Source organism: Ictidomys tridecemlineatus, chromosome 12 (assembly GCF_052094955.1).
Source record: "Ictidomys tridecemlineatus isolate mIctTri1 chromosome 12, mIctTri1.hap1, whole genome shotgun sequence".
Taxonomy (NCBI): domain Eukaryota; kingdom Metazoa; phylum Chordata; class Mammalia; order Rodentia; family Sciuridae; genus Ictidomys; species Ictidomys tridecemlineatus.
In genome coordinates this window covers 70473476-70491126 of record NC_135488.1, presented here as the reverse complement: position 1 = coordinate 70491126, position 17651 = coordinate 70473476, and the positions used below count along the sequence as shown (strand labels likewise).

The window sequence follows — 17651 nt, the reverse complement described above, 5'->3', positions numbered from 1 at the left end:
ATTCAGTCAAGAACTGATCAAGTTGGCAGTAAAATTTCTACTAGTTAGCTAAACCTTTAAAAAAATCTTGTAATTTTATTTTATATTTTATTCTATCTTCTGTAGTAAATGAATAGGTGGACTTTGGTAATCCTTGCCTCTGGACAAGCACAGAATTTCTCCCCCCCCCCTTTTCTTTCTTTCTTTCTTCTTTAATTTTTTTATTCCTTCTGAATACCTAATAACAGAGCCTTGCGTCCCATCTAATGATGAAAGGGTGACACTCAAGGTTTTTATCCTTAATTCTCAAAATTAAGGAATTTCAAGTTAATTTTGAGAACAGATTCCCATAAAATGTTAGCAATACTAAATAAAACTGTCATTTAAGAAACTCAGATAGGTTAAAATTTATTTAGTCCTAATTAATTCAAGACCAATTAATACTGCATGGATCTCTGGAGATAACACAAATAAACACAGTATATCATGTTATTGAAGGAGGTAAAGGATATGGAATTTTGAGATTCTTGGTGGAAATAAGAATGTTTTGTTCTGTTCTAATCACAATTTTACAAAGGATAAGGATGTGAAACTACATTATTTGAAATACTTTTAAAGTTTTCTTAAGGCTTACTTCATGAAAACGTGTAGTCATATGTTTCTTAAATAGAAAGACTTCTCAACCTATATTTTTCAACTGACTGAATGAAAATATCTAACATTATGAAAGACACCCTTAGGTGGGTAATGATCTCAGCAGCTACACTGACAGTTTCTCATGTTCTAATTCTCCTTCACAAATCCATGGCATCATTTTTGGGCTAAAGTAATGTCAATCGGTGACATTTGCGGCAAGTATAAAAAGGACCCCCCATGGCAGCCATTTTTATTTGATTCTTAAGATCCAAAGGCTGCTGAAAGAACAATTGAATAAAGTTGAGGATTGGAGAAGCTTGATTTTCTTGTTCTCTGTGAAACGAAACTCCAGTCTTTTTCTTCCCATTCCCCTTAAAAGCAAAAGTCTGCTAGGGGGTTGTAGCTGTGTCAAAGCCGCTGGGATGCCACTGCTGATCACTTTAATTACTACGACTAAGGAGGATAAAATTAAAAGTAGCACCATTGAAGCAGTGGAAGAAAGCTTGCCTAGATGTCGGTGAAGTGTGAAATATAAAAATTGCATACCAATACATTTGTATGGAAAGGAAACAAGGAATTACATTACTTATTCTTGAAGAGTTTGTCCTTAAATTGTCAAGTTTTACTAGTGCATCTATCTATAGCAGATTGCATACCATTTCAGAATGATAAGGAAAACCGAAACTTGAAGATATACTATGAAAGGGCTAAATATTATTTTTTAGTTTATGGCCAAAGTGGTAAGTGCTAATCTGTCTTCTGTATTTGAATATTTTAAATCTGACATATTGAAATATGGGCTCTTTCTGCACCATAGCAGGACTTTTGCCTTACCTGAAGATGGTAGCAAAGAGAACATCAAAGCTTAAAAGTTGGGAAATCTGTGTTTTAAATGAATATAAACATTCATTTTCTTCTGTCCTATTCAGTAGCACAAAGAGGACTTTTAACTCATTTGCATAACCCAAGTATACATAAAGAACTGAGATTTTTAAAAATTAGATAACAGTAGGAAGGACCTCAGAAAAAATGCTGTGAACACTAGTTAAGTGATAGAAAAGACCAATGCTTCAAAATCAAGCAAACACTGAATTTATTTCTTACTATCAAATGAGGAATAGTAGCTATCTCCAAATTGTAAGAAGTAAACAAGAGAACACATGCACACATGTGAAAACATGCAGAACTAATTATTTTTCTCAAAAATGTGTTATAACTTGTAAAAGATAGTCGTGGGAAGGGAGACTGCCCAAAAATACAGCTTCTATCATATCCCCCAAAGAGTACATCCATCTGAGAAAAGCTAAATTCTCCACTATAACTAAGTCTAACTCAAAATAATAATGTATAGTAAAGGATAAATGCCATCAGAGCTGTTCTTAGAAACAGAAAATCTACTTCAGTTTAAGTTTAGAAAGATATAAAGGTTTCCTATGGGCTGAATTTTTCAAGTATGCCATTTATTTTAATGACAGCAGTCTTCTAAATTGCCTTTCCTCCGCACACCAGTGAAAAGATTCCCTCTTTTTTCATCAGTCCTAATAAACAGATGATTTTATAGCAGTGAGCCCCTGTCTCCTTTTGAATGTAAAATGGTCAGAGCAGATAGCAAAAATACATTTCTATACTTATAGGTTTAGGCAAACCATCATTGTCAGAAATATTACCTACAATACTTGAGCTATTTGTAATGAATACTATAACAAAATAATAAAGTAATAATTGTCCATGTTCTCTGGTCATGTTCTACTTGGACATGAACAATATGAGTCTTTTTATTTAAAAAACCAAAAAAGCATAGATTTGTTGCTATCCCTTAAATATTACTGCACAAACTGACTTTTAATGGAAGATACATGTTAAAATTTAAGTAAAATAGTTTTACTTAGGATGAATCTGGAGACCAACTAGAAATTAATACCATCAGTTAAACTAAAATTGCATAATCAATTACTATAATTACAAGCTTTCCTTCATGACTTTTAACAATTAACTTTTATTTTTGCAATAGGTTCTTTGTCTTAAGGGAAGCGAAAGAGTGAGAAAACAAACAATGCAGATATGTCATCCTGCTGAAGAGCTCTAGGCCCAAGCAAAATTGTCTCTGTAGTGTTAGGACATTAGTAGAAAAGTAAATTAAGGCAATCTGATAGGGAACTAGAATTCTGTCAATCAGGCTCAAGATTTTGTGCTGTGTCCATAAACTTTGTTTACTGTAGGGTTTTATGAGTTGTAACCTGCCCTTGCAGTCTGTTAATGAGGCTAAATCTTGCTACTTGAGAATTGAATTACAGCACACCTCTGGGCTAATGGTTATAAACAGAAAGTCCCATTAGGGTTGAATTCTGATTTGTTCATTTGCATTTTTTCTATTGTGTAGAGAACAATGATGGGTAAATAAGTACAAACAAACAATTTACATGGAAATTGATAAAGTGTCCTAATTAGTATTTAGAGTTGGTTTTATTAATGATTGCCTGCTTTAAATTGCACTCTTGGTAAGCTCTCAGAAACATTTGCAGATGGGAGTATGGCAGGAGGGAAGGAGAGGTGGTAGCTTGACAGAAAAAAATTAGATTCCCATTTCATATTCAGAAAGGTAGGGTCATTTATTTCATTTTAAGACCACTTCATCTTAGTTTGAATCACCAAATTCCAGCTCTGTAAGAAGTTATTATTCACACAGTGAAATTCACTTAAAACCTAGTTGCCTGAGGCATATTAAATAATGGTTTTTATTAGTGCTCTTAACTTTTCTTAAGTTTGAAAGATGAAAGTTTAGTAAAAGCTCAATTTTCCTCAGTTGGTCATGTAATTTGATACTTTTGGGATCAAATAGTTTGGTGGTTATGAACAAGGGCTATGGAGTCAAAGAGACATAGGCTAAACTTCTGGCTGTGACATCAGTTCTGGCTGTGTGACCTTGGGACTTAAAACCTAAGTGTTCTCATTGGTAAAAATAGGTTTTTGACAATTAAATGGGATCGTGCATATTAAGCACTTCACACATAAAAGCTCAGGGAATATCAGCAACCATCAACATTATCAGGCCCATATTCCCTTTCCTCCTAGAATATTTTCCAAGTTTAGAAATATTGATAGTGAACAACAGCTCTTCCCCCCCCCCCTGCAGTGCTGGAAATTGAACCCAGGGCTTCACTCCTACTAGGTACTAGGCACTAGGCAAGTTTCTATTATTGAGCTACATTCCCAGTCAAAGTATTTTTGTATATTACTTTTGCATCTTTAGTCGCACTCTACCTACTGTAAACTATATTCAGCCTACAAATAAGTTTGTGCTTTCAAATACTGAGAAAACTTTCTCTGAATGTTAGACCTCTCTTTTTCCTTTATCACAGTCCATATTCAGAAAGTCTACCATCTCATCTCTTTTCTTCTTTCCAAGACTCTTATATTGTTAGTTTTTATTACAAGAGTAGTAGTACATTTGTATTGAAGAAAGTTAGAAAACAAAAACAATTACAGGAAAGAGAATAAAAGTATCACATTTTGATCTTCAAAATCTCCACCATGAAAACTTTTGTGTATACCCTTCAACTCTTTTTCTTGCATGTATATTATGTGTATTTATTTTGCCAAAATGAGGTTATTACTCTGTAAACTTTTTTAAATCATTTTGCTTTCTCTTTTCTTCATACTAAGGTCATGTTCAGATTTCTAGTTGCCTAAACAATATCATCTATAGATGGTTTCTCCAAACCAGTATCTAATATGTAGCATCTGGTTGTTAAGTCCATTTTGGTAGTCATGATGATAGTTGGTAGTTGGTTAGTTGTTTATTGTTATGTCTCTGTTTTTTCTAACTCATTTGTTAAAGTGACTAGATCAATTGTCCCAAATATCCTACCTTTTGAATTTGGTTGTTTTCTTGCTGTGTCATTTATCATGTTTCTCTATCCTTTGTGTATATAATCAACTAGAAATTCTAAAAACTAAGTGGATTCACTTTAAACATTTTGGGTAGAATGTTATATGTGTGCATTTCTTATGCTTCACATCAAAAAACATATAATGTATAGTTGATTCACTATTAATAATAATCTTTGTGGTATTATTTAAGCATGTGTTCTAATTACTATTGCTATGTCACAGGTGACCCCAAACATAGAAAAAAATGTTGTATTATTGTACTTATGGATTTACTTCTGTAGGTCAGGACCCAATAGCATATGCTTTGTTCTGCATTGTCTGAGGCCTCAGCTGGGAAGACTTGAACTGAGGGTATTTCAAAATAGCTAGAGGCGGAGATAATCTGAAGCCGTTTTTTTTTTTTTTTTTTTAATGTGCTGGGGATTGAATCCAGGGCCTTATGCATACTAAATAAGGCCTCATGCATGCTAAGTAAGGCCTCTGCCACCACTGAGCTACATCCCCAGTTGTGAAGCCTTCTTCATTTTCATGTCTAGTTCTTAGGCCAGGATAACCCAAAGTGAAACTTGTCTGGTACTGTTGAATAGAGCCCATACATCTTGAGCTTAGGAGACAGCTGGCTCCCAGAGAGTGTACACAATGCAAGAATTTCAAGGCAACTAGGTAGATGGGTATGGCCTTTTCTGACCTTGGAATCACCTGCAGCTCTTCCACATTTTATTGATTATATACAAGTCACTAAAGCTAGCCAAGAGAAATTAAATTTTACCTCTTATCGAGGGGATGACAAGATCATACTTTAGAAGAGTGTGTAGGAGGAGAGATTCTTTCAGGACATCTTTGGAATACATAGTCTGCCACAGCATAATTTGATTATCCAGTTCCCGACCAGACATTTACCCAAAAGATTTTTTTGAGGGGTGGGGGGTGGGGGTTGCCAGGGGTTGACTCAGGGGCATTCAACCACTGAGCCACATCCCCAGCCCTATTTTGTTTTTATTTACAGACAGGGTCTCACTGAGTTGCTTAGAGCCTTGCCATTGCTGAGCTGGCTTTGAATTTGTGATCTTCCTGCCTCAGCATCCTGAGCCAAGCCCCTGGGATTATAGGCTGCACCACCAAGCCCAGCTTACCTAAGAGTTTTAATAACAGTTGACAACATTGCCATAATCATTTATTATGATTTGAAAAGTGATTTTTAGGTAATTTTTTTCAATAGCTGCCTCAAGTGATAACAAAAAGCATTTTTATATCCTTCTAATTTTTTAATATCCTATTGGACTCAAACTTTTCATTGATTCAATTCTGTATAATCATTGTTCTTTTTAATACTGAAATCATCCCATTTAGTCCACTGAGAACTTCAGAGCTCATTCCTGGGTCCACTTGACAGCTCCATTAATCTACCATCATTAATTTTGACAACCCTCTTGATTTCTAGATGATCTCAAAATTTGTAAAACAATTTCCTATATTTGAGTTCTATCCATTTGGTTTCTACCCCTCCCTAATGATATTGTTTACCAGGTATAATTGCCCTTTTTAAATTTTCAGACATTAATTTCTAACATTTATTGCAGTTGATTACTCTCTTTTTCTTGAAAACCTGCTTTTATTCTCCTGACACAGTGTTCTGTTTCTTTGTTTCTGCCCTTTTCCTCTTATCCAAGTATAATTGTTGCCATATTTTACTCAGTGGTCCTCCTTTTTCCCTGTGGTACCTCTTCAGGTGCTTCCAAATATTCCTGTAATGTCATCCATCAGCTCTGTAATCCTACTTTGACCCCACATCCTAGTATCAGTTTTATTCCCCAACTACTTACTAACATCTTTACACAAATGTCTTGCCAGCTCCTTGAACCCAGTCTGTTTTACCCTCCCTTCCTCTCTCTCCATTATTGTAGTTCCTTTTAGTCTTTCTATTATTAGTTCCATAGTTCTAAGTTGCCCAACCTTAAAACTTTTGAGTCTTTTTTTTCTTCCTCCATATTTAATCTGTTACCAAGAATTGGTACATTTACCAGTTCTGGCTCTAATACATTTCTTACACTTCTTTCTTTTTATTCCCATTGCCACATCCTCTTCCTGAATCTCATTATAGCTTTCTTAGATTCTAACACAAGCCTTTTAACTAGCGTCTTTCCAGTCCTTCTATACCATCCTATCTTTTGCACTACTGCCAGATTAATCTTTTCTCAAATAAACCTCTGGTTGTTCATTCCCCTAGATTAAAAAGAAAAGACTTACATATTAAAAACATAAACAAAAAAAACTCAAACCTTTATAAAACACACACACACACACACACACACACACACACACACACACACACACACCCTTTAGTGATCCCTGCTGCCTTAGAATGAAATTAAAGCACTTTTTCTCCTGAGCTTCACTGCAAGCTCCAAGGCTTATACTTTGAGATCTGCTGTAAATCCCTGCTATACCAGGCATCTACAACAATTACCCCACTTTATTTTTCTTGTCTTAATTTTCTATCACTATTTTTCTTATGCTCAGGAAAATTAGATTGTGTTCTTTCCCCAAAATATGTTTTCTTTCTTTTATGTCTTTGTATTGTTCCTGCCTCCTGCACTGACACCACCTAACCAGCAACTCCCATCTCAGACCATTCTAAATCCTACTCATTCTTTAAGCCCAACTCAAAGACCACAATATATTCTGTTTGCTCCTCAGCCAAAAATGTTCTTTCTTTCTTCTGAACCCTTGCAGCATTTTGATCATACCTCTTTACTATGGCTATTCTATATTTTCCTCTATATTATAAGATTTTTGAAGAGTATAAATAGTAAGTTTCATGCTTGAAATTTTTATAACACTTAGCATGGTAGCAAGGTATGTACTATAGACCAGAAATACAAAAATAAATCAGATATAGCTCCTGCATTCAAGTAGCTCAATTCTACTGGGAAGAAAGCCTCTCTTCAGAGTTGTGGTATAATTTGATAAGTATTGTTTTAAAAAAGTATTAACACATGCACATATATAGATATAGACACACACACACACACACACACACACACACACGCTTACTATAATTACATAGAGAAAAGATCACTTTATTCCACCAGTGAGATCCAAAGTAGGATAGTCAGGATAAGTTTGATGGGTTTGAACTGAGTCTTGAAGGATGAGTTAGGAGCTAAATAATATGAGAGAAACATAGTCCAGAAAGAGGAAATGACATTCAAAGCCACAGTACATGAAGCTACATGATGTGAGCAATTTTGTATGAATAGATGTGAGGTTTTGTGGAGGTTAGGAGATGTTAAAGGAAGATAAATTGCAAAGAGGTATTAGGTTATTGTAGTTTTTGTTTTATTGTAATAATGCCTTATTTTATATGCTTTCAATTTTATAAAGCAAATTGATTATTTGCAATTCATAATAATCCCTTTTTAGAAGGCAGCATCTTAGTTATTTAATGAAAGAAGCAGACAGTGCTCTGTGACTCTATTAGAAAATAACAAGTTAAATTCTGTTCTTAGAAAATAGAGTATTAATTGAAATTTTGTTCTTAGTATTGTAAATTTCTTCTTTAAGCCTAATTCTTTTATTAATAGTTCCTGGCATTTCCTCAGTAATATGTATTGTCAAACAGTCCTTAGTTTGAATTTTTAATGTATATTTTAATAATAATTGGTAAATGTTTTTTAAAAATCTGATTTTAGGATGGCTTTTTAAAATGGTGTGACATCCAACTGATATAGAGCATCCTATTTATAATGTGGGCCAAGCACCATGCTGTAAACCAGTTACTATCATGATGATCAGATTGAAAATGAAATTGCATTTCTGTCAATTACTGAGTTGGCAACTGTTCAATATATCTTAGCAGCAAGATGAAGAGCGACGTCGGCAGCTGAGAGAGAGAGCTCGTCAGCTAATAGCAGAAGCTCGATCTGGAGTGAAGATGTCAGAACTTCCTAGCTATGGTGAAATGGCTGCAGAAAAGTTGAAAGAAAGGTCAAAGGCATCTGGAGGTGAGTTAAAGAATCTTGTATCATATTCTACAGACAACCCAGAAATTTGCAGTGGACCTTTTAGGACTTTTTATTCTTACTTCAAAATATTGCATCAAAAACAAAGTTTCTAAAATATTGATATGTTGCAAAAAACCTACAGGAAATGTAGTAAATCAGAAGATAACTGTTGCTATTTCCAAAACAACCTTTTCACTTTATGGTTTACTACTATTAAAAGAATATTTCTTGAGTTGTGATACTCTATGATACCTCATGAATTGCATAAGAAGTAAGTAAAATGCAATCAAATCCTCAATATCTAGATCATTAAGACTTGTTAGTGGTGAGCTTTGACATAAAAGACTTTTAACTTTGTGGGCTGGGGTTGTGGCTCAGCAGTAGAGTGTTCACCTCACACATGTAAGGCCCTGGGTTCGATCCTCAGAACCACATAAAAATAAATAAAATATGTTAAAAGAAAAAAAAATCCTCTTTAAAAAAAAATGCTTTAACTTTGGTTTGATGCTGTGGATTGAACCCAGGGCCCCAAGATTTACACTTTAAACAAGATCTTTTAAAAGTAGTTTTCATAATACTATGGCATTGTAGCCTAGGATGTAAAATTTTTGAATAAATTCCATATCTGTTTCCTTTTAGTCTCCTTACTCTGAAAGAGTCTTCCTCAATATTTATAGAGATTATTCTAAGCTTAATTTTGGGACAAGGACTATATAAAGAGAAATTTAATTTTACCTTTCAGAGTTCAATTTGATCATTTTTAATTTGTAAATTTTTACATTTAAGAAACCTATGGGCTTTTGATTTCAAAGGTACATAACCTATTTATCTACCAAAACATGCTAGGTACTTGTCCTGAATTAATCTTAGAATGTTAAGATTACCCTGAAGAGCAGGCAAGTGAGGACTCGAATAAGACCTTAGAGAGCTGAAACAAAGGTAAGCTTTTTCTAGGCCAATCATAAGTTTTTTCAAAGTAAACTGGAACTTACTGCTGTTATTTCAAAATGAATCCTTATATTAAAAGCATACTGTTGTAGAGAATTCTAACTAATGCCTATGGTATCTAGCCTTCCAGTCCATAAATTTGAAAGTTTTCTTCTCCAAGCACTTGTATATCTGTCCTTGTGGACATCTAAGAACATGGATATCTTGATTAAATCCTTCGTCTTACATTTTCAACTCCTATTATTCAGAACTGTTATTGTATCTTCTTTCTTTCTAGGTAATCACTATACCACTAACTACATCCTGGCCCTATTGTTACAGTTTCTCCATTCTATTAGCGTTTATAATGATGTCAATAACTGCTCTTATAATGCTATAATAATTTGCTTAGATTTATTATCATTTTTTTTAGTTTTTTTAGATTTATTATTAATAGCAAGGTATTTCTTTTATCATAAGAATTCCAGATATTCAAAGTAACCGTTAGAAACATTTGCTTTTTTATATCTCTGAATGATGGAAAAATCTCTCATTCTTTATCCTCCAGATACACTATCCTAATGCTGCTGTAAATACCACATTCCTATGTCATCATAAAGCCAGGTATGAGAATAGTAATAGTAGGATGGAGAGGGATCCAATGTCATTCGGCAGTTAACAATGCCAAATGAATATAAACTCTAGGAAGACTAAGAATTAAAAAATTGTAATTAATAGTGTGGCATAGGTTAGCTATGTAGTTGGACCTATTTTTATAATACAACCCCAGATTAGGGTATGCCAAGACTAGACTAAGCAAAGAGACTTTGTCAGTGTTATAACCCAAAAAAATTTTCCCTTCAATGAAGAAAGCAATGACCTGAATTTGGCATTATTCAACAGTCAAGGTAAATAAAATAAACAAAGTAAATAAATGAGGATTGGATCAGTAGAGTTCACAAGGAAGTACAGATTAGAATAGGAACAGTCAGGTGAAATAAAAAGAAGGCAGGATTTAACAGATAATTTATGAGAATATGCTGAAGAGTTAGCTTCCTTATTGCCTAAGGAGTCCAAAGTGACCAGAGTCCATTTCTCCCATAGGACACAGCTTGCCTTGGATATTAGAAACAGCCATGTATCAGATAGTAGTCTTTCCCCCCCCCAGTACATTTCAATAACTGAGGGCCTTGTGTAAAATAAGCAAGTCCTCTACCACTGAGGTATATCCCAGCCCCTTTTAAATTTTATTTTGAGATATAGGGTATTGCTAAGTTGCCCAGGCTAGCCTGGAACTCAAACTTCTCTGCCTCCATCTCCAGTGATGGTAGACTTTTAATGAGAACTGAGGTTGACTGACCTAAGACAAATGGAGCAGGTCTATTCCCCAACCTCAGTGGTATGTTTTAGCCTGTATCATTAAATAATATGGATCAGATTATGTCTGCATTGGCCTCAAAGTCTAAGCTAAAGCTAATGAGACTATCAGTACAAGAGAGACCTTTAGGACAAGGGGAAGGGTAAAAGTCCCACCTGAAGTTCAGCCATTCATAATATGTATTTATCTATCGAGTAGTACCAGCCACTGTGTCACGATTTGTAGGCCATATGGTCTCGGTCCTAACTACTCAACTCTGCCCTTATAGCCTGAAAGCAGCCTTAAACAATATTTTAATGCATGGGCGTGGGCTGTTATTTTCCCCCTCAAGGCGGGGGCTGGATTTTGCCTCTGACCTGCAATTTATGCACCTTTACTTAGCAAATTCAGAATTCACTTGGATTCACAAGAATCTGGTTCCTAAGTGAAAATAACCCTAGTCAGTTTAATAAGTCAAGGAAAAGAATAACTAATCTGAATCATTATGTCTGACAAGAGTTATAATGTGAAAGGAAGAAAGAGAAATAATTTGAGACCAGCCTGGGTGAAGTATGAGGGTAGGAAGATTTTAGTACTAGTGGTCTAGAGTGACAAAGAGCAGAGTATAGTGAAGACCTGACATAATTAGATGGATGCACACCCTGGAACATGATCAGCACTCACACCACTGCTTGAACTCACTTGAAAAAGTTCTCTTTTTTCTATTCTCAAACAGCATGCTGCTAGCCTCAGTGCAAAAAGTTTTGAGTTTTGAGATAAGTTGTCTTTAACTTCATGATGTCCACAGAAAATACATGCAAGATATTTACAGATGTATAGCCATGTGATCAAGCAACCCACTTACATTCTATTGCAACCAGAAATAGTCTAATTCTTGTGTAAATAACAGAACTGTACTTTTCCTGGATTCTATATCCTAGCTTTTACTAATCTTCCATTTGACATCCTTCTTGGGCTTATGGAGAATCAGGTACTTGTGATGTACTGCACATGGTTTTTTCAGCATCATTTGTAGTTATATGCCCATAATGGCCTCATTTGAAAAATTCTCAATCTATGTAACAAACTTTGGGTTCTTTTTATTGCATCTTACTTGTAAGGAAAAGGTGTTTGGGGACAAAGTTAAGTGTTTTTATTTTTAGTTGAATGATAATATGGCCAGAAAATGTGCCCTGAATTTCTGCTTTATGAATTTATTAAGATTTTATCTTGGCCAAATAAATGTTAAATTTTTGTTAATGGTTCATAAATACTTTTGCAAGAAAGGTACCTACCTTGTTTTAAGATTATATTATACTCATATATTGTGTAGTATAATGTATATTTGTGTACTATATTTTTTATATATGTGTTCCATAGCTTACGGCTTTAGTTTGAGTTAGGTTAATATAGTTTAAATTTAAATTGATGTTTTTACCTCTCTTTGGCTCAGATATGATAGTATTGTGGTTTTAAATTTCAAATAAATAAGGCAAATACTTTTTTGTTGTGTCAGTGAAAATGTCTGTGTGCCTACATGGTTTTTATCATTTTTAGTTATGGAAAATAGATTTATCTAAATTTGTTGAAATAAAATCTTAAGAGCCTTCACTAATTTTTACTTTCAGCTTTTATCAATAGTATAACATTTGTATTGTGTTTTCTATCTTTTGTTTGATTTCTAATTTAGAATTAAACGTTGTGTTTTTAGCCAAATAGAGTGTTGCACACCTATAATTCCAGCTACTCAGGAGGCTGAGGCAGGAGGATTGTAAGTTGGAGGACAATCTGTCCAACTTTAATGAGACCCTAACTCAAAATAAAATAAAAAGAACTGAGCATGTAGCTCAGTGGTAGAGCTCTTACCTGACTTGCATGAGGCCCTGGGTTCAGTGCCAAGTACCATAGGGGGAAAAAGTTGTGAACCTAATGGGGATATTTGCTGAGAATATAAAAATCATAACAATTTTTATCTGAATGTGTTTTTTAAATTTTTTCTGAATATATTTTAAATGATAACCTCAGTTTCTTTTTTATCATTGCAGATATTCTTTTCATTTTTGTCACCAAATCATTATTTCATTCAATTTTTCCATAAAGGAAAAGTATACAATTGACCTTATTTCAGTGCTATTAATCACACTTTTGAGATCCATGTTTTGCCTATATTGTTGTGTAGTGTATTCTGGAATACATTTTTCACATTTCAATGCATATGTAATATTCTTTTACCTTTTCTTATGCATATATTATATATGATACTTGCATATAGCTTTATCTATAGAATAAATCTCTAGTTTACTTTCTGCCTGACTCACTGTGTTTGAAATGTTTAGCCATAAAGATGTATATCTCTGTGTTTGTAGTATGTTTAAACATACACTTGCACATGTACTTTAGTTCTGCTAGAATGCATTTAGAACATTTCTATAGTTGTTAGGAAATATGTAATATTAACTGCTAAAAAGAAGTTCAAAGTTCATTGTAAAACTGAAGTTACCAAATGGAAAGAAAGAAGAAATTCATTCTTAAGAATACCTAAACTGTATAGGAGTCCAGTTTTTACTCTTGCCCTCCCAAGAAGTAATCCTTTTATCTAAGGTTAGCAATACATATGTAAACTTTGAGTTAACTTACTTAGCACTATTGTGAGTGGTAGTGTAGATAGAGGTTTCATTTAACCTGGAAATAAAATGAAATTGCATGTGTTTAACATGCAGGAACTTGGCTCTATGTAAGTGGATAATGAAAGGAGGCACAATTTTCCACATATTCCTGGAACCTGAAAGTACACATATCCAAACTTAACTATTTCTTTTCATAGCATGCTAACATTCTAATCACTCAGGCTGAAAATTGTGATGTCTGTTCAACATCCCTTCTCTTACAATCCAGTACTTAGTTGATTTTCAAATCATGTCATATCTACTCCAAATTCTTTTATTCTAGGTTTAACTCTCCATACTGCTTGCCTGAAGTTATAACAGTTTCCATCCTGGATTTCCTGCCTCTAGCCTTTTTGTTCTCCAGTCCACACATAAGTCAGCAATGTTACATGAAGGGTGATGTCACATGAATAGTTTACTCCCCCTGAACAGTTTTTAAACCACTTTTTTCTCTCACTGAAGGAGGCATATGAGAGCAGAGGTTGTGGCTCAAAGAAAGAATGCTTGCCTACCATGTGTGAGGCACTGGGTTTGAGCCTCAACACCACATAAAAATAAAATAAAGGTATTGTGTCCACCTACAACTAAAAAAAAAAAAAAAGTGTTAAAAAATGTTTTTTAAAAATGGGTCCAGTCCCTATTTTAAAAAAAAAATGAAGAAAAAGAAGGTGGTACATGAAAATATAAGCAAGAATGATGCAGGAAAAATATTAAAACAACTTCTAATTTATAAAAGGCACTCCAGTGATTACATTACTATTAATAAATTAAACATATTTCATAAATGGTTACGATGAGAAGCTTTGTTTGAAAGCTACTTAATCTTCTAAAGCTCAGTGCTGATCATGTTAGAACACCAATGTATCTACCAAGTAAAATTTGAACTTCCCATTCAGCCCTTCTGGACTCTCTACAATTTTACCTCCTATTATTTCCCTTTAAGTGTGCTTGAGCCAAATAGACTCTACCCCTTCCTGTTTTCATGCCTGTAATGCTGTCTCTTCAGTTATACCTCTTGAAATTCTATATTTTTCTCAAGATCTAATTTTAATTTAAGAGTTAGTGCTTCTGAGAAATTCCGTAGTGTCACTGGCAAAGAGTTATCTTTTGAATTTGCTCCATACCTTATTGTCACCCCATAACACCCATACTGTGTGGCATTATAATCATTTCATTGTATTCCTTTCAGAACTTGGTATCTCAACATCCAGCATAGTCTTTTGCAAATTGTATATATAGAGCACAGTAGAAGTTTCTTGAATAAGTGGTGAATGCATGTTGAATTTCATACTTTTGCTCTAGATTAATTATGGTTAGTAATCAGTGGAAGATGATTGAAACAATCAAGTGTAATGCCCTACCTAGATCCTGAAAAATTATTAATAGTAAATTGCTTCTAACATAGAGTAATGCTGAATAAGCATTTTGAACACCATTTTAGCACTCAGGAAATGTTTTTTAATTCATTTGCTAAACTATAAAATTAAAGTATTTTTTAGAACAGTGAGATTGAATATGCTCACTTTTATGAAAGTGAGCACAACTAATTGTGCTAAGCATAGTTTATCAGAAAAGATACCTAAGCTGATTATACTTACATAACATAGCCAGATATAATGCCTTAATTATATCTTTGAAAACATTTACCAATATTTTCATCTCTACAGTTTTTTCCCCTCTGGGAAAATGATTTTTCAATCATTTTTCTTTGTTATTTTCTCTTTTCTAAATGGCTTACACATTAGATGGGAAGTCTGCAATAAATGTTAACTATTATTAGCAATATTAATATTTTAGTAAATATTTATTTGGGAATGCAAAGTCACATATAAAGATCTACATTTCAGAAAGGATTAAAGTTGGGGGATTAAACCAAAACTATGAAATTTTGGAATTTCTCAATTTGAAAAAAAATCTTTGGAATATCTTATTAATAAAAATTACCCAATTTAAAAAATATGATGCAGAGTATTAGGGGAATTCTTCACCTCCCAGAGCTAGACAGCCATTTCTTCAGAAACTCCATTTCCTGTCAACAACAGAATTTAAAGTTAAACTTCTAATATGTAAATCAGATCATTACTATGCCTTTCCAAATGTATAGAATTCAAAATTAACCAGTTTTATCATTAGGATTTGGAGAGAAAAGATAAATAGTAGGAACTCATAATGTTAAAAAATGACTTTGTTGGATTGGGATTGTGGCTCAGAGATAGAGCACTCGCCTAGCACGTGTCAGTGAGGCACTGGATTCCATCCTGAGCACCACATAAAAATAAAATAAAGATATTGTATCCAACTATAACTAAAAAATAAATGTTTTTTTAAAATGACTTTGTTAATTATGACCTAAAATATTTTAGTAAGGATATAAAACAATAGTGGGAGACTTCCTCTTTCATTTGTGCTCAATTTTGAAAAATAGTTTTTCTCAATTTTTACTCTTCCAAGATGTATTGCCTTCCTTGTTTTTGAACCTTCCATTGTATAAAGGCACTGTATTCTGGTTTTACCCTTTATTCATATTGCTTCTTTATGACAATATTCATTAGTACAAAATCAGTCAAATCTTCATAAAATGGCTTAAATAAAGCTATAAGTTTATAAGAAATAATGTCTTGATGCATCAATAGCAAATAAATGATTAAAAATGAAATTTAGAAATACTGTTTGATGACTTCTTCATCAGATCAACTTATTTTTGTGTGCTATTATGAGAGATTATTATTAGATTACACTTTAAAATACAAGGACTCAGTGAGCTCATTCAGAGACAGCATGTGGCAAATTGTCAAAACCTTTGCATCTGCTTTGATGTGATAATTCATGTTTGACATAAGAATGTAAAATACAAATGTTAATCCAATAGTGAAAAAGTGACTTAAAACTAATTTCTTAACTTGCTTATCTGTGTGAGACCTCAATTTGAATAACTGTTATTGAAATACTGGTTTTTCTTATTTCGTGTTTTGGACAAATTACATAAAATATAAATAATAACTAACATTATTGCTACATGTTCCTACAGATGAAAATGATAATATTGAGATAGATACTAACGAGGAGATTCCTGAAGGCTTTGTTGTAGGAGGTGGAGATGAACTTACTAACTTAGAAAGTGACCTTGATTCGCCCGGTAATTTCAAATTGTTTTGTGTCCTGCTGCATGGCAAAATTTATGGTTATATTTTTATTATCTCAATAATACTAGGTTCATTTTATAGTTTTATTATGTTTTATATGATAAGTCATTTAGCTAAATCTACCTTCCATTAATTTTACATTATTTTGTTTTAAGTTGAATGTTAAAATAGAAATAACATTAGAATAACAAATTATAGCTTATGTTCTCTTATTACCAAGATTCACTCTTATGTTTTATATGAAACAGTTTATAAGTGTTTGATAACTGATTTTCTTTCCTTCTTAAATATTTGGTGTGCTGTTATATGATATATATGGAATAATCCAAATGTAAATCTAAAACATAGATCAGATTTTTCTGACAATTGCGAATTGATAGTTCTTATTATAATATTGTTTTGAAAATGTTATGCTTACTTTAAATGTTTAAATTAATTACTTTATACATACTTAACTGACTACAATATGACACTGAAAACTAATCATATAGACTACTACTAAATTAATCTCATCAGTAAGTCAGTGGCAATTGATCTTTGTAAGTTCTTGTTTCAAATATAAAGATAAGTTCTAATGGTTTCTAATAGGTTAATGTTCTATCTGCATTGCCTTTATAAGCCAGCAGCAAGTAACAATCCAAAACTTTGTATATCCAAGGGGTTCCATAAATACTTATTGAATTGAATTGTTATGGAAAAAAAAACTCTTTGGTAATATCTTTAGATTTAAAGATGAGGAGACAAAGTCCTTGATAATTATCTTTCCTATAAAAACTAAAGGGAATGACAGCAGGCATTCCTTTTCCCACCTTCAGCATGCCTCTGCAAAGCTTACCTGCTCCTTCCCTTGTTTGAAATCATGCTATTACTTTTCCAAGAAACATTTGACCAGGATTTTCCTAACTGTAAGGAGCACTTGAGATGATCCAGGCCCTTTTATCAGAAGCTCTTTCATGGCCCAGTATTAAATGATGTTATTGCTAGATAGAGGTCAGTATGTTTATAATTGTGCAAGTCCAAGAGAATTCTGATATTTTAAGGATATTTT

The 17651-nt window shown here is 33.3% G+C and overlaps 1 protein-coding gene across 10 annotated transcripts in view; it reads left to right on the top strand.

Annotated features, from left to right (window-relative positions):
* The window catches only part of Ehbp1 (EH domain binding protein 1), a 316989-nt gene that overhangs the window by 246425 nt on the left and 52913 nt on the right, over positions 1 to 17651 (top strand). For 6 of the 10 annotated variants that reach the window (XM_040271158.2, XM_040271164.2, XM_021724298.3 and 3 more), the window contains 2 exons: positions 8363 to 8510; positions 16489 to 16596. In XM_040271158.2, the coding sequence (XP_040127092.2) occupies positions 8363 to 8510; positions 16489 to 16596 (256 nt within the window). The remainder of the gene's footprint in view (positions 1 to 8362; positions 8511 to 16488; positions 16597 to 17651) is intronic. The other 4 variants (XM_078029125.1, XM_040271166.2, XM_078029123.1 and 1 more) reach the window with 3 other exon arrangements.